Source organism: Haematobia irritans, chromosome 2 (genome assembly GCF_050003625.1).
Source record: "Haematobia irritans isolate KBUSLIRL chromosome 2, ASM5000362v1, whole genome shotgun sequence".
Taxonomy (NCBI): Eukaryota; Metazoa; Arthropoda; class Insecta; order Diptera; family Muscidae; genus Haematobia; species Haematobia irritans.
In genome coordinates, this window is record NC_134398.1 from 45,913,151 (window position 1) to 45,935,231 (window position 22,081).

The following is a 22,081-nucleotide window of genomic DNA, read 5'->3' on the forward strand; positions in this document are numbered from 1 at the left end:
ATTTTGAGATCTAATTATATCTAATTAGATCCTCCAATTTTTTCACGGGTATATATGGGAGATATATCTAAATCTGAACCGATTTCAACAAAATTTGGCACGCATAGCTACAATGCTAATTCTACTCCCTGTGCAAAATTTCAACTAAATCGGAGTTAAAAATTGGCCACTGTGGTCATATGAGTGTAAATCGGGCGAACGATATATATGGGAGATATATATAAATCTGAACCGATTTCAACCAAATTTGGCACGCATAGTTACAATGCTAATTCTACTCCCTATGCAAAATTTCAACTAAATCGGAGCAAAAAATTGGCCTCTGTGGGCAAATGAGTGTAAATCGGGCGAGAGCTATATATGGGAGCTATATCTAAATCTGAACCGATTTGGTTGATATTTTGCAAGTTTTTTGAGACTTATAAAATATTCGGATGTACGGAATTTGAGAAAGATCGGTTGATATAGACGCCAATTATGATCAGATCGGTGAAAAATATATATGACAGCTATATCTAAATCTGAACCGATTTTTTCCAAAATCAATAGGGATCGTCTTTGAGCCGAAACAGAACCCTATACCAAATTTTACGACAATCGGACTAAAATTGCGAGCTGTACTTTGCATACAAAAATACACCAACAGACAGACGGACGGACAGACGGACATCGCTAAATCGACTCAGAATTTAATTCTAAGCCAGTGTACCACAGTAGTGGTGAAGGGTATAAAAATATATTTATTTTAACAAATATCTATACGAGTATATATAAAATTCAAAGAATATTTGTTTGTTTGTATGTTCTGGGTAAGCTCGGAAACGGCTGAACCGATTAACTTAAAATTTTCAGAGAACGTAGAGGGTGGCCATGCTGTAAAAAATAGGGTACCACATTTTTATACCCTGCGCCACACTGTGGCAATAATGCTCAGGGTGGGTCCCTGAGTCGATATAACCATGTCCGTCTGTCCGTCCGTCCGTCTGTCTGTGAACACATTTTTGTGATCAAAGTCTAGGTCGCAATTTAAGTCCAATCGCCTTCAAATTTGGCACACTTTCCTAATTTGGGTCAGAATAGAACCCTATTGATTTTGGAAGAAATCGGTTCAGATTTAGATATAGCTCCCATATATATGTTTTTCTGATTTCGACAAAAATGGTCAAAATACCAACATTTTCCTTGTTAAATAGCCACTGCTTAGTCGAAAAGTTGTAAAAATGACTCTAATTTTGCTAAACTTCTAATAGATATATATTGAGCGATAAATCATAAATAAACTTTTGCGAAGTTCCCTTAAAATTGCTTCAGATTTAAATGTTTCCCATATTTGTGTACTAACATTGTGTTCCACCCTAGTGCATTAGCCGACTTAAATTTTGAGTCTATAGATTTTGTAGAAGTCTATCAAATTCTGTCCAGATCGAGTGATATTTAAATGTATGTATTTGGGACAAACCTTTATATATAGCCCCAACACATTTGCGGGTGTGATATGGTATCGAAAATTTAGATCTACAAAGTGGTGCAGGGTATAATATAGTCGGCCCCGCCCGACTTTAGACTTTCCTTAGGTGTTTGATATCTGGTTGGGGAGTGGCACCTCTCCCTGGCCCAACTTTTTGAAAATTGAACTTAAGTTCTTCGATTCGCTTTAAATTTTCAGGGCTGGGAATGGCATCTAGACAAAAATCCGCTACATTAGTTTTCGATATTTGGTCGGAGAGATAGACTTTTTCCCGAATTTCATTAAAGTACAGTAAAAATAATTTCATTTCATTTAATTTTAAACAATAATAATTATTGAAAAAGAAACCAACAATAAAACAAAACAAAACTTCTTCGATTTACTTGAAATTTACAAGGAATGTCGGGGACTATGAAGTTAATATGGGGTACCTAATTTTTTAATATTTGGATGGGGAGAAAGACCTCCTCCTTGCCCGACATTTTGAAATTGGGCCAAAGTTCTGCGAGTTGCTTGAAATTTTCAGGAATGGTTATGGTGGCATCTAGACAAATTTCCCCTTCTTTTTTTTCGACATTTTAAATCCTAAAGAAAAGTTCTCTGAAAAGTTATTTTTATTGTTGAAATTTCAGGGAAGATTGGGGAATTCTCTGAACAAAAACTATTAACTTTTTCCATATTTGATCGGGAAAGGGGATGTCCTTTTTTTAAATAATAGAGCAAAATCCAAAATACTTTGTTTTACTTGAAATATACAGGGAACTTGGGAGAAGGTGGTAAGTAATAGGGGGTACCTGATTTTTGATATCTGGAGGAGAATGTACACCTACTCTTTGTTCTATTTTCTTGGAAAATTTAAAGTTTTCTGATTTTCTTGAAATGTGCTGGGAAGGTAGAGGATGGTCCTTTATGGGAACTAATTATTAATTTTTTTGGTATTTGCCCGGGATGGGGCGCTCCTTTCCGTTTAGTGACAGACAACATAGATGGTGCTTCATTTTCCGGTAAATATTCGGAAAGGCATCGTCCCACCCACACTTTAAAAAATTTTATGATTATATTTTTAGAACTTTTAAATATTTACTTTCTATTATTTAATTGACAGGAAATATAGAGTGTTTTTATCTTCCTCCATGGATTCCACACAGGAGGAAGAAAAAGATGTACTTCATTTGTTGTGCCAGTAAAGGCACATCGTAGGTCCTATTCTTCAAAAGAGTTCTCTGGTTTATTTTTTGGTTGCTAAATTGATGAGATTTTGATTATTGATTATTCGCAAAAATTTAAATACACTAAATATACGCCAAACACTTCCATGAGTGAAAACTCTCTTAAAATAAGCGTCAATTCTGCTGAACGTCTAAAAATGCTATGGGTAACACCAATTCAAGAAAAATAAACCATAGATGAAAGAAAAGTGCTGTGTTCACCGGGAACCATGTATCGTACGTGGGCTTATCTATCCTTCGAAATATTCTGTGAAGGATTATGGTTCTTCCCTAAAAATGAGATATTTTTTACCAAATAGCATTTTACTGATCAAACTGAAGACCATGCAGAGAAGTAGTTAGAATGTTATTCTATAGTGTTATAGTATGATCACATCCCTAAAATTTGAATTGGCGTTTGAGGCTGAGTATGTGGATTTTATCCAAATTTGTCCTGCTTCCGGATCACAACACAAACAGTGACCCCGCCAGGGGTTTTAAATAAACTATATTTAAATCGGCGATATCACGCCGATATCACAAAAATAAGTAAACATTTTTCGACAAATGCAATGATATTTATTAGAAATAATTATTTTTTTCATTTGTTAAAGAAAATGTCGTAGTTTGAAGGAAGGAAAAACTTCAAAATTGCAAAAATGTCTTCAGCGCCATACGAAGTTTATGATGGACGCATTTGTGGTAAAATTTAAAATTTTTAAGAAATGTTGAACTATTTTCTGGGTAATGGGAATTTAATAAATTTTTATACTTATATGTGTATATTTTCTCCTTTTTTAGTTCATTTAACTAAAATTGTAAAACGAATTAAATTTTTGCGATAAAACTGAATTTTTTATTCAAAATCCAAAGCACTGTTCTCTTCTTCAAAGTTAAATTTTAAGGTTTCTTGGAAATGGCGAACATTTTTTTAGAATTTTGCAAACTTTTTGGAATATATATAATTACACCATTTCCGTTTGTAAAAGTTGTATTTGGATTGTTTATACCATTCACCACTACTGTGGTACAGGGTATAATAAGTTTGTGCATTTGTATGTAACGCCAAGAAGGAGTAATCATAGACCAACCTTTTAGTATACGGATCGGCTTAGAATTAAATTCTGAAGCGATTTAGCGATGTCCGTCCGTCTGTCTTTCTGTCTGTTGATGTATTTTTGTGTGCAAAGTACAGCTCGCAGTTTTAGTCCGATTGTCCTAAAATTTGCTTTCCCATATAAAGCTTTCGCCCGATTTACACTCATATGACCACAGAGGCCAATTTTTAACTCCGATTTAGTTGAAATTTTGCACAGGGAGTAGAATTAGCATTGTAGTAAGTGGTAAGTTGGAGTCTATGCGATGCTTGATAATTGTCTGTTGATGCCCTACGGGAAATTGGTGCAAATTACCGCTCTCGGACATATCACTGTATTAGCACCGGTGCATCTATTTGTTACAATTTTTTAAATTTTCGTATAATTTTTTGATTTCTATACTTCTATACTGATATTAAAATCCAATTGTACATATCTATAAATTTACTGAAAAACAATTTTCAGAGTAATTTGTTTATCAATATATAAAAAAACATCCTTCTGGAGCGATTCGGATGCTCGCAATGAAAATGTTTCCTAAGAGATTGCCCAAGACTGATACATGGGGATCTGTCTTTTAGGTGATCCTACAAAGTTGTCTCAGGATGTATCTTTTGGTATAAGTTCAAGAAATGTCCTAAAGTGTACCTTTACCCCATCTATGTCTTCCATACGTTTTAACCAAGACTGTGACTGGTCCATTAACACCAGAGAATAGTCCTGTACCGGTCCTGGGGTTGATCCATTTCCCGTATGATCAGAAAAAAAATAAATGGTCCATTGGATAGTGTGTTTGTATACAAACTGTATGATCCATGGTGAAATCCGAAATATTGATGGACTCAAATAATTTCTCTTATATTGTTTGTATTATAGAAATAAGGGCTGAGAACTAAATAAACCCCGTAGAACACACAAAAAAATAATTTTTGGATTCAATCGCGAAATTAATTGATACAATTACTTTTTAATTGATATGTCTTCAGAAATGACAGTATCAATCACCGAAGTCAATTAAAAAATAATTGATCCAATTAAAAATTTAATTGATACTATTAGTTTTTGTGATTGATTTTTATTTTTAGTAAAAACTTTGTTGAATCAGTTAAATTTTTAATTGAATATTTTGAAAATTGAATTAAAATTGTTTCTATGAGGGAAGATGCAACTAGATGGAACATTAAAAAATAAGATAGTTTTTTTGTTAACTTGTTTTCACGAACTTTAAAAGAATCAACGTTTTTCACAAAAAGGTAATACTATTCTTCCAAGAAAACTTTCTAACAGCGAAAAGCGCTGGGTAAGGTTAGGTTAGGTTAGGTTAGGTTAGGTTAAAGTGGCAGCCCGATTAAGATTCAGGCTCACTTAGACTATCCAGTCCATTGTGATACCACATTAACTAAAAGTACCTATTACATATGGGCACTTCTAGTTTTAACCGCTGAACCTTCTTGATTATTTTTCTTTGTTGAACCAACCAGATTGTTCCAAAAACAGTAGCAGACTGCTTAAGTTAACGTTTTCCAGATCCGCAAGTAATCTGAAGCTATATGCTCCTAAAAGTTGCTTGCGCTTTACACAAAATGCAGGACACTCACACAAGAGGTGTTTAATTGATTCTTTTTCCTCCGCATCATGACAGCTCATACAATAGTCATTATACTTCGCGCCAATAGTTTTTGCAAAATCGCCTATCAGGCAGCGAACCGTTATAGCAGATATCAGGAGTGATATCTGACGTCTCGAGAACATTAGCATATCTAGTGTGCGGTTTGAGTTGAAATGGGGCCATATTTGCTTGGTGTCGTTACAACCCTTGCAATTCTCCCATCGAACATTTGCCATCATAACAGCCTTCTCACGCAGCATGAGCTTGCAGGTAGCTAGGGGCATACCAACAAATTCTAGTTCCCCTGGAATATGTAAGGTAGTCCCTAGCCTTGCCAATTCATCCGCTTCGCAGTTCCCCGGTATGTTCCTATGGCCAGGTACCCATATTAGGTGAATATTGTACTGCTAAGCCATCTCATTGAGAGATTTGCGGCAGTCGATGGCCGTTTTCGAGTTGAGGAACACAGAGTCCAAGGATTTTATTGCAGGTTGACTGTCTGAGTATATATTAATGCCCACATGTTTTGGAACATTACTTCTCAGCCAATTCGCCACCTCTCTTATTGCTAATATTTCAGCCTGAAAAACACTACAGTGATTAGGTAATCTTTTCGCTATTCGAAGTTCCAGATCATTAGAATATACTCCGAACCCCACTTGTCCATCCAATTTGGAGCCATCAGTGTAGAAATCTATATATTCTTTATTCCCCGGGGTCTGTGTGCACCACTCCTCACTGTTGGGGATTAGAGTCTCAAACTTTTTGTCGAAAAGTGGACTCGCCAAAGTGTAATCCACTACGTTAGGCACATCTGGCATTATTTTGAGGACAGAACTGTGACCGTAACCTTTTTCCGACCACAGCGATAGTTCGCGCAACCGCACAGCCGTTGTTGCAGCTGACTGTTTGGCCAAAATGTCTAAAGGCAATAGATGCAGCACGACATTAAGGGAATTTGTTCCTGTCTTGCTGAATGCGCCTGAAATACACAAACACGCCATACGCTGAACTTTATCTAAACAAGTCGATTTCTGAAGTGCCGGCCACCAGACTACAACACCATATAGCATTATAGGTCTAACCACTGCCGTGTATAGCCAATGCACAATTTTCGGTTTCAGTCCCCACTTTTTTCCTATTGCCTTTTTGCACGAGTACAAAGCTACAGTTGCCTTTCTCGCCCTTTGTTCAATATTAAGCTTAAAGTTCAGCTTCCTGTCCAAAATAACGCCAAGGTATTTTGCACAATCACCAAAGGGAATTTCAATACCCCCTAAGGAAATAGGCCTAACCGTGGGAGTTTTGCGATCGTTGCAGTACATGACTAATTCTGTCTTTGCAGGATTTACCCCAAGACCATTGTCTTTCGCCCATTTATCAGTCATCCGGAGGGCCCTCTGAATAGTATCTCTGATTGTGGATGGGAATTTTCCCCTGACTGCCAGAGCCACATCATCTGCGTATGCCACCACTTTTATCCTTTCTTTTTCTAGAGTAACCAGAAGGCTATTTATAGCAACATTCCAAAGAAGAGGTGATAGAACTCCTCCTTGGGGAGTGCCTCTGTTCACATACCTTTGTATGTTTGCTTGTCCTAGTGTGGCTGAAATACGTCTCTTCATTAGCAGTTCGTCTAACAGCCTGAGTATACATGGATCAACATTCAGAGTTGTCAGTCCATTTAATATCGAGCTCGGATGGACATTATTGAACGCCCCTTCGATGTCTAGAAACGCCACGATTGTGTATTCTTTGACAGATAGTGAGCTTTCATTAAAGCTGACTAGTTCATGTAGTGCGGTCTCAGTAGACCTGCCCTTCGAGTATGCATGCTGTCCTTTCGAGAACAACCTTGAATCGATGCTAGTTCTAAGATAAATATCTATCATCCTCTCCAGAGTCTTAAGTAGGAATGAGGATAAGCTGATTGGTCGGAAATCCTTCGCCCTCGAGTGAGAGGCTTTTCCCGCTTTAGGTATGAAAACGACTTTTGTTTCCCTCCACTTTCCTGGGATATATGATAAGTTGATACATCCTTTATATATCACTGACAACCAGGGGATAATTTTGTCAGTTACAGCTTGTAACTCCGCCGGAGTAATTCCATCAGGTCCGGGGGATTTGAATGGTCCAAAGCTATTTAGCGCCCATCTTATTCTAGTTTCCGATACAATTTCATCGACAGGAAACGACCGCTGAGCAACTGTGGCACCGCCAGTACATGGTTCAACCGTCTGATTTCCAGGAAAATGTGTCTCCACTAGTACCTCCAGCGTCTCCTCACTGGACGTTGTCCAATTTCCCTCCGATGTTTTAATGAAACCTGGAGCGGAGTTGGTGGATGCTAGAACCTTCCGTAGTCTGGAAGCCTCGGCGGTATTCTCAATACTGCTGCAGTAGTCATTCCAATAGTTATACTGAGCCTTTCTCAGTTCTCGCTTGTATCCTCTCAGATTCCTCTTGTAAGCGTCCCAGTCCTCAGGGGCTCTGGTGGACTTTGCCTTGTTAAAGAGCTTCCTGCAGGATTTCCTCATATTACTTAATTCCGTAGACCACCATGGTGGTCGATGTTTCCCCCTTGGCTTTCCTCTACGGCATGCAGCTTTCAGTGAGATGTTGAAGGCCTTAGTAATCCGCTCCACTGCGTGTTCGATATCTTGCACATTTCTCATATTTGTCTCTGTTATTTCCGGTATCATCATATTGAACGATTCCCTATACCTATTCCAGTCAGCTTTCCTAACATTTGGCGAAAATATGGTCTTGGTGATATGAACATCAAATTTGAAACTGATGTAGCGATGATCTGAGAAGCTGTGTTCACTTAAAACCTGCCACTCAGATATCAATTCATTCAGTTCTTGCGAGGCCAAGGTGATGTCCAAAACCTCTTGCCTGTTTTTAGTGACAAAGGTTGGGGCATCTCCCTTGTTGCAAACTACCAGATTAGTACGCAAAATAAACTCTATTAGCGACTCTCCCCTTGCATTAGTATCACTACTTCCCCATATACTATGATGTGCATTCGCATCGCATCCCATAATGAGTTTCGTCTTTGTTTTCAGTGACTCCTCCACTAAGGTCTTAACGGCATATGGAGGCATCTCCCTGTCATGTCCCATGTAGACCGAAGATACCCAATATTTGCATTTGGCTATTTCTAAACTGGCAACGACAGTGTCTGTATTGCACATTGAAGGAAGCAGAAACAAGTTGAGCTCGTTTTTAGCAATTATACAGCTCGATTTACATCATTACCAGTATACTGCAATAGTTTGAACCCCGGAGTACTTAATTCACATATTTTGTTTCTATAAACATATGGTTCTTGAATAAGAACAATATCTATGTCCCCTTTCATCAGGAGAACTTTTGAGGCAGCACATGCAGCCTTACAATGATGAAGATTTATCTGGAGGATCCGTAGGACCATCGAGATTTTCAACAACCGTCACATCAGCCGCTTCAATCGAGTCATCAAGAATGTTCTCTTCAGAGATCTCGGTGACTCTCGCAATAACCATAGGTTCAACTTTGGTGAGTTCTGAGGCAATAGAAACCTCCTCTCGCATACGGTGTCTATTCATGTCTTCAACTTTGGTATCTCCCTCGACTTCGCAAGAGGATCCGCTTACTTCTGATTCAGACAGAGGTTTGTCCATTTCTGAATCCTTTAGCTGATCGTTTTTATATACCTTCATTTGGATATAATGAAAGCCATAACATACACGGCCCTGGGACTTTGCCAGATGTGGCAAAGACTGAGTGTTCAATATAAACACTGCATGCCGTCTTGGTCCATCCACTTCATCCAAACGGCCAACCTTCCAATCAGCTGTTGGAAGATCTGGATTGCATCGTTTCAGTCTATTTAAAATAGATTCAGGGTCAGAAGGGTTTGCAGGTATCCAGGCATGTGCTCTAGGTCTAGCCGGTATGTCGAGGATCTGGGCCGGGAAACTTTTCCAGCACCTGTGAGTAGACGACAGACAGAGCATTCTCAATTTCCCCCCATTTTTGCTTTGGAACCATACCGTCCAATGCTCCTTTATTAATGATAGCCATCACAAGGCTATCTTTAGCAACTGAGGCAAACGATCTTTGATCCCTTTTGGAGGATGGCAGCTCATCCGGCGATCGTTCCCTTTTTCCAGTCTCAAGAATTCCTTGAGCCCATTTTAAGGAATCGCTTTGTTTAGCCGACAGCGTGCTTGGGTCGACTGATCCTAACTTCTTTAGGATAAACAAAGCATTTCTGCGTTCCTTGAATCTCTTTCGTGAGGGATTACCTCCTTTTGATGTCGTTACCTTAGAAAAAGTTCGACTTGTCAGAGTGTCGTCACCTGTCGACCCGTCTACAGGTCGACTAATTGGGCCTAACTCTTGGTCATTGCCCAGATTTATAACTCCAGTCGATACCCGTCCACTGGGCCCTGAAGTTAGCAACCCAGTGGATGACTTGGAATTTCGCTGCATGGTGGCTTAATATCCCACCACACTTGAAATTCGTAGTAGGTACCTATTACGATGAGTTTATCCGCTATTGAAAAACACGTCCGTTCCGTTCGACGGTTGAATAGAGAGCGCTGGGTAAACAATAGATAAATTTTAGACAAACAAAATTGGGAGGAAAGAATTAATTTTTGGCTCAAACACCGTGAACCTTCCAGAGCACAAATCCATTTTAGCTCCATTTTCGTTTATGGAATTATTATGTTTTGAAAAAGATTCTTTATCATTAAAATTTTTTTGATAAAAATGATAAAGGTTTGAACTTTTCGAAGAAATTCAGAGAACTCTAAACAACGTTTGCAATATCCGTCTTCCAACCATTTGTTTCATTGTCTGTACGTTTCGGAAGTTTGTTTGTTTACTGGGTATTTTTGATATGTATTTAAAAGGAAGAATTTGAATTTTAAATAATAACTGAAAGGATACTTTGAACTATCAAACCTATTTGTGCCAAACCCCATGTTATATATACTTAGCCAATATAACATATTGCTATAATTAGCAAAAATGTCCGGGTTTGAAACGTTTCCATTAACTTATTTACAGTTTTTGAACCAATATTGTTATAGTCTCACAAAAGTTCAACTAAAATTAATATAATTTAGTTAATATGAATTTTAAGAGAAGAGTAGGATTTTTTTTATTTAAATAAATAGATGATTTTTGTTACAAAAATTTATTTAGCATGTTTCCTGGCTTTTGTTTTCTTTTATAGCGGTTTTTGGTGAAACAATTCTGGCATTTCTGCATAAAAATTATGTGGTTTGTTTGATTCCTAGCTCCTTTTGATTTAGAATCAGTACCAACCTCATTAAAGTAAAGAGAAAAATCTTTTTTCTTTAGGCTTAGAAAAATTCATTTCTCAGTACATTTTTTTGATGCGAAACTGATGATTTTCCATGATTTATAATTTTTGAAAAAAAAGACTTTAAATTAATTAGTATACTATACTATAGCAGTATTTTGAGTAGCTTCAAACCAACCCTCACCCAAAAAGACAAACTCTTTAGGTACATTTAATTTTTTTTTAATATCGTAGGTTTTCTTTATTTTTTTGTCATCATTTTATACATTTGTTCTTAAAAGACTTATTTACAAAAAATTTAAAAATAAAAAAATTGTTTACATTACAATAACATAATACAAAAAAAAACAGAAAAATATTAATTTACACACAAAAGAAAAAATAATATACAAACAATTTTGTTAAGCTTATCTACGCTAAACTGGGCAACTTTTTGAAAAGGACAAAACACCAGAATAAAATCAATCAAGCAATTTGAAGCTGGAGAATATTTTTCTCGCTCTCTTTCTATTTTTCCTGTGTAGTTATCACAAGGAAAAATTCCAAACGTTCATATCACAATTGTTAATTTGTCTAGTGAAGGGAAAGAGGAGGTATTCGAAGAAAAATATAAGAAATTTTTAAATAAAAATATTTTTTGTTGTTTTGTAGAAAAACTAAAAGATTTATAATAAGATTGTCATTATAAAAATTTAGTCATATATGGAAGTCATAAAGCCTTCTTTGGATTCATTGGCAGTGTATAAGACAGCTTCAAGAATTTCTTAACTAATTTCACCAGCGTTTTGCTACATTTCAAAATTTGCCCTTAGGCTTAAACGGAAATAGCAAACAGTTAGGGTTTCCCTCAATTAACATAGTGGCAAAGATTATTCCTTTTCTATTCTTAACGAATAGCAAAAGGAAATTCAAATTTCAGTGGGAAGAAAAAAATAAAAAAATTAAAACTAGTTCATGTTTCTCTAATAAAACGAAAAGACCTCATTTACACTCTTTTGTTTGTGGGTGTTGGTGATGTTTTTTTGGATTCATTTAGAATAGGCTCTGAGATCTCCAACTCAAGGCTTACTTCTTTTTGTGGTGATAGCCACCATGATGAGATTCGGTGATTATGGCACCATGACCACCACCCAAGTAACCATGACCGCCATAGTAGCCTCCATGACCACTACCAGAAATGGCGTAGCCGGCATAACCACCATATCCACCATGACCGCCATATCCGGTTCCATAGGAAACGGCAGCGCCGCCAGCACCACCATGTTGTACAACAGATTGACTTGCAACAACAGGTACTGCTACGGGCACTGGCACTGGTCTGTCAACGGTGACTTGTACAGGCTTGGCAACAGGTACTGGGTAGGGACGATCTACGGCTACTTTCACTGGTACTGGCACTGGACGATCGACAGCATAGGGTACTGGTTTCTCAACGGTGTAGGGTTGAGGGACTGGCACGGGTACTTTAACTGGATAGGGACGATCCACAGGCACTGGGTAAGGACGGTCAACGCGATAAGGTACTTCTACGCGGACTTGTTTCTCAACGACGACGGGATAAGGCTTTTCAACAGCAACAGGGTAGGGTTTGGGTACAGCAACAGGCACTGGACGATCAACTGGAACATGAACGGGTACTTTAACATGTTTGACAACTTCGTAGGGTTGTGGAACTGGAACGGCAACCTTGACTGGTACTTGAACATGTTTGACAACTTCATAGGGTTGTGGTACGGGTACTTTGACTGGAACTTGAACGTGCTTAATAACTTCATAGGGTTGGGGTACGGGCACCTTGACGGGATATGGACGATCAACAGGCACATGAACAGGTACTTCAACCTTTTTGATCACTTCATAGGGTTGTGGCACATGTACTGGTACTTTAACATATTCCTTAACATGAACAGGAACCTTTTTGATCACTTCATAGGGTTGAGGTACTGGAACTTTTACTTCAACGGGAACATGTTTGATATGTTCCACTGGATAAGGACGATCAACTGTCACGGGGTAAGGGACACCCTTAGTAATTGTGATGGTCTTATGAACATCAGCCATTTGGCTAATTAAAAATTCGCTAGGTGCAGCATGACCATAGGCTATAGCTGGACCCGAATGACCAATAATGGCAGCACCACCACTATGACCAAAACCGTAGCCATGACCCGATGCAATAGAACCATGACCTAAATAGCCTAGATCTAATCCGGAATGGCCATAGCCATAGCCCAATTCAAGTAAGCCACGTTTGTCCAATTTCTTTTCTAATGGAACTTTTTTCTCGCCCACGGATTTTTTGGCAGCTGTCTCAGCATAAGCTGAAGCCACCAGTAATGTGGCAAGGCAGATCTGAAATGAGAGGAAAAGGAGAAAATAATTTATTTCGAATTTTTATGAAGGAATTGAATGGAAAGTATGTTATATGAAAACTGATTTTTAAATCTGTTTTAAATTGTAATTTTATATTTAATTGGGTGACATATTTTATATATGATTTTTTATTCTAAATTGAATTTCCCAGTGAAAATTTTTCTTTCTGAAAGTAAATTTCTTTAAATCCAACGAATATTCACAACTGTGGTCTGGATTTTACGAACATGGTTCGAAGGAGGCCTCCTTTATCAGGGGTTTACAAAATCCCTCGCCTCTGTCAAACTGATTCAATACGACCATACAAATCAGTTTAGTTTGATTTCAAACTAAAAAATAAATACTCTCTAGGAATATCAGTCGGTCTGAAGATATGGATATTTTTTATTCGGCCAAGTATTTTTTTAATTCTCATAACATCTTGGGCATGAATCTGACTCACTGGCAGTACTGACTTTATGTATGACAAAATTTAATTATAGCATGTACTTTTTTATATGCTTGAAACTTAGTTTTGTAAAAAAAATTGGGATTTTTATTTATCTTTACTAGAAAAGCTAAAATATTCTGTCATTGGCCTAGTTATTGAATGTCCATGTTGAAACGTTTGATCTTCGAAGCATAGCTTCTTCCATTTTCATTATTTTTCATACAAAAAGACAAATTATTTCTATCATATAGTGTAACAATCTTGAGCGACAAATCTGTAGAAAATCATAAAAAACATTAAAATAATATATAAACACTAAACCCTGACTCAAAGCCAAAACGTTAATTACATGGGGGTAAAAAACGTCTCATTTCCTTGGGCTTCTCAACCAAAGAAAACAAACTAAATAAAAAATAAACGAAATTAAGCCTAAGCAATTAAATAATTTCAAATTATAAATAATTATTTAGAATTGTATTTGATCTTTGAGGTAACGGATGTCCAACTTTTGTTCCAACCGCTATGAAAATATAACAAAAAAAGGTTTGTGTCTTAAGTCTTTTGTTTTGATTAATTTCGAAACTAATTTTCTTTGACCAGAGCATAACAAACTATTTTTTTCTCATAATTAAAGCTAGTATACCACAACAAAATACAGGTGTTGAAAATTGAGACAACCTTGCTATATAGACTTTAACACTTCAAATGCCAGCAAAAGGCCATTAAAATAATTATGCAAATTCACATAAGCAAAACAGCTACTGCATATGAGAGTTAAAATTCAACAAAATAGTTCGCAAACCTCCAGAGAAAGACGTGAAAGGCCGAAGGGAATGTGCACAATTGTTTTTATGAATGAATGAGAAGGAGATGATCAAAAAACGATTGAATTATCTTAACCAAAGCAAATTGCCGTAAAAAAAAACTGAGCCAAATATTATATGAGCTCAAGCGGTTTATTTGTTTTTTTTTAAGTGGCGTTTAAACATAAACAAAAGCGAAACTCAACTCACATAAAACCTGACCTACCACAAAATTTTCAAAGCATTTCAAATTGGCTTTTTTTACTCTTAGCCAAAATGGGAAGATATGTAGACTTAACATTAGGTTTGTAACACATAAAACAAAACTAGGAACAATAAATTTGAGAACAGATAAATTACGATGATTGTATACAGTATCATCCTCACTATTTTATTGTAAATGAATGGATGTGCATCCAGAGACTTTGGCAAACAAATAAATAATTTCAAAAATAAATTCCAAATATTAGAAAGTCTGATGTAAAATTAACGCAGTGGACCATTTTTTGTTGTTTGTCATCAACGGCTACTATCAAATATTCAGGCAGATTGGAATCGTATTTTTGATTTTAAGTCAAAAAAAATTAAATTAAATAAAAACTGAAATATCGGCCAGTTATGAGATTTTAATTTTCGGAATGTAAATTGCATAGCGAAATCAACCTCCTTTAGTTTTGTACCTGTTTCATGATCCAGGAAAAGGACCAAGTACTGAAGGGGCATGAGATAGTGACAATATTTTCATAGGAAACATTGTCAAAATTTTATATATAGAAAATTTTGTCAAAATTTTATGTCTATAGAAAATTTTGTAAAAATTTTATTTCCATAGAAAATGTTGTCAACATTTTATTTCTATAAGAAATTCTGCCAAAGTTTTATTTCCATAGGAAATTTTGTAAAAATTTTATTTCCATAGGAAATTTTTACAAAATTTTATTTCTATAGAAAAGATTGTCAAAATTTTATTTCTATACAAAATTTTGTCAAAATATTCTATAAGAAATGTTGTCAAAATTTTACTTCTATAGAAAATTTTGTCAAAATTTTATTTCTATAGAAAATTTTGTGAAAATTTTACTTTTATAGAAAATTTTGTCAAAATTTTATTACTATAAGAAATTTTGTCAAAATTTAATTTTTTTACAAAATTTTGTCAAAATTTTATTTGTATAGAAAATTTTGTCAAAACTTTATTTCTAAAGAAAATGTCAAAATTTTATTTCCATAGGAAATTTTGTCAAAATTTTATTTCTATAGAAAATTTTGTCAAAATTTTATTTCCATAGGAAATTTTGTTAAAATTTTATTTCTATAGGAAATATTGTAAAATTTTTATTTCCATAGGAAATATTGTCAAAATTTTATTTCTATAGGAAATATTGTCAAATTTTTATTTCTATAGAAAATTTTGTCAAAATTTTATTTCTATAGAAAATTTTGTCAAAATTTTATTTCTATAGAAAATTTGTGAAGTGCCTCTTAGTTAGGGAGGAATATTTTGCAAAATCTACCAAAACATCAAGATTTGAACCAATCTACCAAATAGTAAATAGTCTGCCATTTGTGGTAGAATTCTACCAATGGTGCCAACCGTGATGGTTACTCACAACTTCAAAGACAACCGTGATGCAATTTTAAAACAGTGCTGAATACTGTTTGGGATTAATACGGGAGAGTTTCGGTGTCACCGTGTGAATAACCGTGATGGTTACTTACACCTTCAAAGAAAACCGTGAGTTAATGTTTTTGTTGGATACTGTTTGGGATTAATTCGGGAGAGTTTCGGTGTCATACCCTAACAGTTGAAAAAATGTCGACTCACTGATATACATCAAAAACCCAAAAGCATTGTCTAAAAAACTCAAAACTTTACCATTGACTGAAGCTATACTGGGCACCATTATCTGGGATTCAAAAGATAGATCACTGTGTATTGAGTATCTCGAGAAAGATATAGAGATTACAGGGGTGTCCTGAACAAATGAACGGCTCTGTTTTACACATAAAAAGTTTTACTGTTTTACCATACTAAGGCGCTGTCTAAACATGACCAAGTTGGGCTACTATGGCCACATTGAAGACAACGATCTATGCTACGAATCCAAAAGCGAAAGTCAGTCTTTCGACAAAGTTTTACTGTAACCGTATATATGACATGAATAAAATAGAGCCTATAAACTCGGTCTGTTCTTTTTTTTCATGGGTGTAGGGTTGCTATCATTCGTTGAATATTGGACACACTCTGAATTTTTTTCCCATATTTTTTTCAATGACTAAGCATGCAATTACTTAAGGCACACGCCGGTATTTGGTAAATATCCATTCATGCATGTCATGTTATAGTTTCTGGTCAATACGAATTGATGGGACTACCGTTGTCTAGATTTGTTTTTGTTTTACTATTTGGGGGGTTTCTTTGTTTACGGAAATGTTATGATTATACCTGGGATTTTTTCGTGGACTCAAACAATAAAGCATATGTTTGGTTTTTGGATTATTGGCTAATTTATGCATGATTCGATGAAATTGAAACTAGCCAACAAAAGCATAGCAATGAGACTCTAAGAGTGAAACGGCGATTGATGAATCTTAATAGTATTAATCATAGACCCTTAAGAGACATAGCATAGTAGCACATGTCGTCGACAATTGTGGTCATCTTTAGTTCCTAGGTTTTCATAAAGCAAATTTATGATCATAAGTTTGCATCCACTTGTTGTTTGTTTTAAATATTTCAAGTAAATCATTTGTTTGCCATTTGATAACCATAATTATTTTACCAGCTCAAGTTATCAATTGGTTTCTTGTAGCTACCATACCACTTCATGTTTGGTTTATGCCAGTCATGTTTCCTATATGGATTTGTTACATTATAAATTTCACTTGGATGGACAAATGGCGGGGAGACTCAATTACCTGTTCGCTTGGGTGCGTCTAGTGCGTTATATTGGATTTTAAGTCAGGTTTTAATTTTAATGGGAAAATGTGCCACAGCCATAGTCTGTCTGCTAATCTATGTATGTCACATTAAACTTTTGTTTTCATACGCATATACTTTCGCCTTTGGTGTTACTTAATCTTAACAAATATATGCATTTGTTTGTTAGGTAATTGCAATATCGATCGATTGATACGTAATATGTGATTTAAAATCGTTTACATTGTTTTGATATTTGTTTGGCGATAATACGTTAATCAAGGGTTGGTTATTGGTCATTCACCATGAGAGAATTGGGTGTTTGTTGCTTAAGTCTTTAGTTTCTGGGTGGGTGGGCACAACATGTAATAACCTTGAAATTGTAAGGTTGTGTGGTAACACAGATGACAATAAATAGTTGTATAATTACATTTGAGGAATATCAGAAAGTGTTTTGTTTTTTGCAAAAAATAAATATTAAGGAGTCCTCTAGGTTAGGTTAGGTGGCAGCCCAATGTATCAGGTTCACTTAGACTATGCAAGGTGGGCATTCTAACCATTGCACCACGGTGGCTCACAAGGAGTCCTGTAAGTGTAGTTATGGATACACAAATTTGAGCTAACACAAATGGAAATGTAGACAAATAATTGTTTAATTACATTTGAAGACGGATTAATAATATAGAATAATAATACTAAAAATTAATAAATATTAGGATGTCCCGTAAGTGTATGGTAGTTATGAAAATGTTTCTATTGCAAAATGCCTTTATACAACTTTTCTTTTGTAAATATCTTTTAAGTTTGCAATTCTTTTTATTTACATTTATTTACTTTTTGATCATTCAGATGAGTATATTTCAAGAATAGTAAATAAATAATAAATAAATAAATAGTCAAAAATATAAAGCAGAGTCTCCGATTAGTTTTTAAAGATTTTACTAATTAAGTAGGCATTGGAATTTTTTCATTTCTATAAGAATATCACATACATTTTCAAATGAAAATGTAGACAAATAATGGAAATTTGGACAAATAATTGTATAACTACATTTGAGGAAAGATCTTTTTGGGCAAAAAAAAAAAATAAATAAATAAATATTAGGGTGTCCCGTATGTGTAGTTATGAAAATGTTTATATTGAAAAACGTCTTTATAAAACTTTTCTTTTTTAAATATATTTTATGTATACTTCCTTTTATTTGTATGTATTCCTTTCTTCATCATTCACAGGAGTATATGGATAAATAATAAAAAAAATAATTTCATAGAAAAAAAGAACTAATAAACCAACGCCATGAAGAACATAGGGATGTTAAAATAACTTAACTTTTTTCCTTTGCGGTCGCCGTATTTTTTTGAACAAACGTTGCATGTATATGTGAATTGAGAGTAAATGGGAATTTCTAGTTTCCATGGTAACTGCCAAACTAAAACATCTCAACTCGGTGTGAACTGTGAAACGTTTTGGAAATATAGCATTATATGACTCAATTTTCATTGACTACCTTAAAAAAGAAACAACCATCAACAGTGACTAAATATTATGTAGCTTTATAGGATACCTTTAAAGACGAAGTCATCGAAAATTTTAAGCTTTTAAATAAAAAGAAAATTCTGCTTCACAATGACAATGCATTGTGGCAATAGTCAATGAGAACAATGGCAAAAATTGGACTGCAAATTGTTTTCATATACTTCAAGAAAATGATCTGTTTTCAGATCTTAAGGTGATCGAGGTTTAACTGAGTTTCAAAGAACAATGCTTGCTATTAAAATAGCATCGACATGTTAACCCTCTAATGCCCCAATTTTTGGTCAGCTGATTATGAAAATTCAATATTAACGACACAAAAGCAAGAAAACTAATCAAGAAAAATTTATACGGTAAAATTCAATATATGCTGCAAAGGCTATTGAACAGGTTCAACTAAGTTTTCTCTTTATTTTATTCAGTTTTTTGTCTTAAGGTGTGTTTTACTAAAAGCTTCCTTATTTAATGAAGGGATTAGGCATTAGTGGGTTAAAGGTTTTCCATAATCATTATATGGCACTCATGGTGAATTATGTTCTATGCAAAAATATAATTTTTGGTAAAGCAATTTATTTGGGAATGTAAGAGGATAGGGGCTTTTCAATTAATCTGTTACCCTATTTTTACCATATATCAAAAAGATTTTAAGCAATGGTTTATCTCATCTCAATAATTCAGTTCAGATTTCTGAATGTTTCCTAGTTTGTTTGAAATAATCGTCTGACCAAGACCAAGCATTGTTGCAAAAACTTCCTCCAAGGAATAATTATTACAACTAGTGTATAAGAAAGGGACAATACATATACTAGCACCATGAATTAATGTACGAGGGACGCCCGTAAATTTTTAGGCTCACCAATTGATACTAGATTATCGGAAGAGCATTATAATGTATTCGAGGACATTATTTAAAAGCCTAGTATTGAAATTTCACCCATGATCGAAACAAAAAAATTCTTTTCACCTCATGTAGAAACTATAGTCCCTGAAGCTTGCAGAATATTGGAAAAATGGTAATATACCCAGCAAAAAATGGAGCACTATTTCAGCAGGATTGTAAGGGAGAGAGGCAGTACCAACTGTTTACAAAACAACCGTATCAGCGCTGATTTTTGTGGATGACTTCCCGATTTAGAGCAGCTTCTAGATAGCGCAGATGTAATTGCTCGTTTTAATAGGAATATTGCTCAGAAGTGATATATAATCTTGAGTATAGCATTGTTGGCGTTAAGGAAAACGGCATTACCTTTCATGCATCTATACTGCATGAATTGGTTGCAATAACGTAAACGATTGATCATAAACTAGTTTGATTACTCGTTTACGTTATTGCCACCGATTCATGTAGTGTGGATGCACTGCCTAATTTATTGTATAGCAAAAAGCGCAATTAAACTCTTACTGCTGAAGTATTTTGTGCTGGGATATGTTGGTAATTCAATAAAAGAATATTTATTTGCTAATGTCCTAAGTTATTTTAACTATAGCCGGCAAATGAATAATTGAGTTGATTCGATGATGCAAACAAACTACACCACTTGGCGAAGAAGAAACTGCTCGCTCATCATGGATTACAGCCTGCAAATTAATTAAATTATTAAGGTCAATAATTCAATAATGAAATAAAATAAACTGTCCCACTTGGGGAAGAAACAAATGCTCTCTTATCATTATAACTGTAGTGGGCGGGAAGGGTGAGCCACTGAGCTGAGTTAAATTGATTGGTTTCTTGTTGCAAATTCTGATTTGGCGTTGCGCAACTTTTTTAAAGGACAGTTATTGGGCTCAAATATAAGTATACATATTGGAGAGAATTTAGACAAATAGATCGGCACTCATTTTTAATTAAAGATATTATCAGAATTTGATTGGTTTTTTATAGTCAGTAAAATTTTGTAATTTAATTTTTTTTTGTTAAAACAGAGTAAAACAATTTAATTTATATAAAAGAATTTCTGGGGAAGTGGAAACTATGTATACCTCTAGAAAGTAATGACTTGTAAAGAACTTCAGAATTTTTTTTGCTGAAAACCCTATTTAAAATTTCGAAGTTATGTTAATATTTTGAAATCCCTATCCCTAGGTATAGGTATGTTGAAAATGATATTATTCCTAAAATAGAAATTATTGTAGTCACTGGTTGACGCAGGCCTTAATAAATTTTATTTTTTTTAAGACATTGCAGTGACCCTGCCTAAAAAGACAAAAATTTTCAAATAAAAAACAAAAATAATTTGGGGATAACCTGATAAAATGTTTTTCTAATGAAACAATAAACTCAAATTTTGACATAGAAATACATTTCCTTGCCTTAACTAAGATCAAAATGTACAAAAATTTAACACTGGATTTTCTTATATCGCATATTTCTTTAGAATATAAGAGGCATTAAAAACAGGACATTTATGATAAAAACAAAATTTTGTTTTGGCTCACTGCCGACTGCTAGGTAAAAAAACCTAAGAAAACAAAACAAAAACAATATAGTCCTTCGTCTGTTCTTTAAAACAATGCTCTAGTTAAAACTAAAAACTATATTTTAAAATTTTATTTCCATCAAAAGAAATAATGTCTACCCTTTTCACAGTTCTTAGTCAGAACAATATAATTTTTAAATATTGTTTTTTTTTTTACATCCATTTTAGTGATAACGTTTTTTTTTATTAATTTACATAAATGTAATATTCTTGAACTGAAATATTCATTTCTTTTAATCACATCACTAATACTGTATAGTGTATTTCTGATTGTTACACTTTCCATACTTACAAATAATTTCATGATGGTACTTCCAAAATTATTAGTACGTCCACACAAAACACCCACTATTCGTTGTTATCGATGTCAACTTAAGCGTTTCACTAAAATTTAAATGAAACATAAGAAAAGAATTTTTATTTAGTAATTATGGTAATAACACTTAAAAGCAATTTTTAGAGAGAGTCTTTTTGAAAATTTTTTTCTTTTTGTATTTTTTTTTGGAAAACTTTTAAAATTTAATCATAAAAAAATAAAAAAAAAAAAACAAAATCTGCACCTTATAGTCACACACACAACACTGTTTTTTCTGTACAGCTGTGGATTTGGAAGGATTTGTAGAATCCGCTACGATTCCAAACCTTTAACTGGATGCTGTCTTTGGTCAGTTGGTCGCTTATATACGCCACACTCTTTAATGCGAATAAAAATCGAAAAACTATGAGTCTCAATATAAAGTTACGCAGGCGCAGCAGAATCAAAAACCCAAAGCAGCAAGCGAGGGAGCGAATAAACAAACCCCTCAAATATGAGAGAAAATATAACAATCATTAAAAGCTTT

The 22,081-nt window shown here is 34.7% G+C and overlaps 2 protein-coding genes across 2 annotated transcripts in view; one reads left to right on the forward strand and one right to left on the reverse strand.

The window, feature by feature from the left end:
- Positions 1-22,081, forward strand: part of Ance-3 (angiotensin-converting enzyme Ance-3) — a 438,035-nt gene that overhangs the window by 336,589 nt on the left and 79,365 nt on the right. The window lies entirely within an intron of this gene.
- Positions 10,913-21,947, reverse strand: Vajk3. Its single transcript, XM_075293941.1, has 3 exons — positions 21,800-21,947; positions 21,532-21,623; positions 10,913-13,054 (listed from the first exon to the last, which is right to left on the reverse strand). The coding sequence occupies exons 2-3, from the start codon at positions 21,541-21,543 to the stop codon at positions 11,768-11,770; spliced, it is 1,299 nt and encodes a 432-aa protein (XP_075150056.1). The 5' UTR covers positions 21,544-21,623; positions 21,800-21,947; the 3' UTR covers positions 10,913-11,767.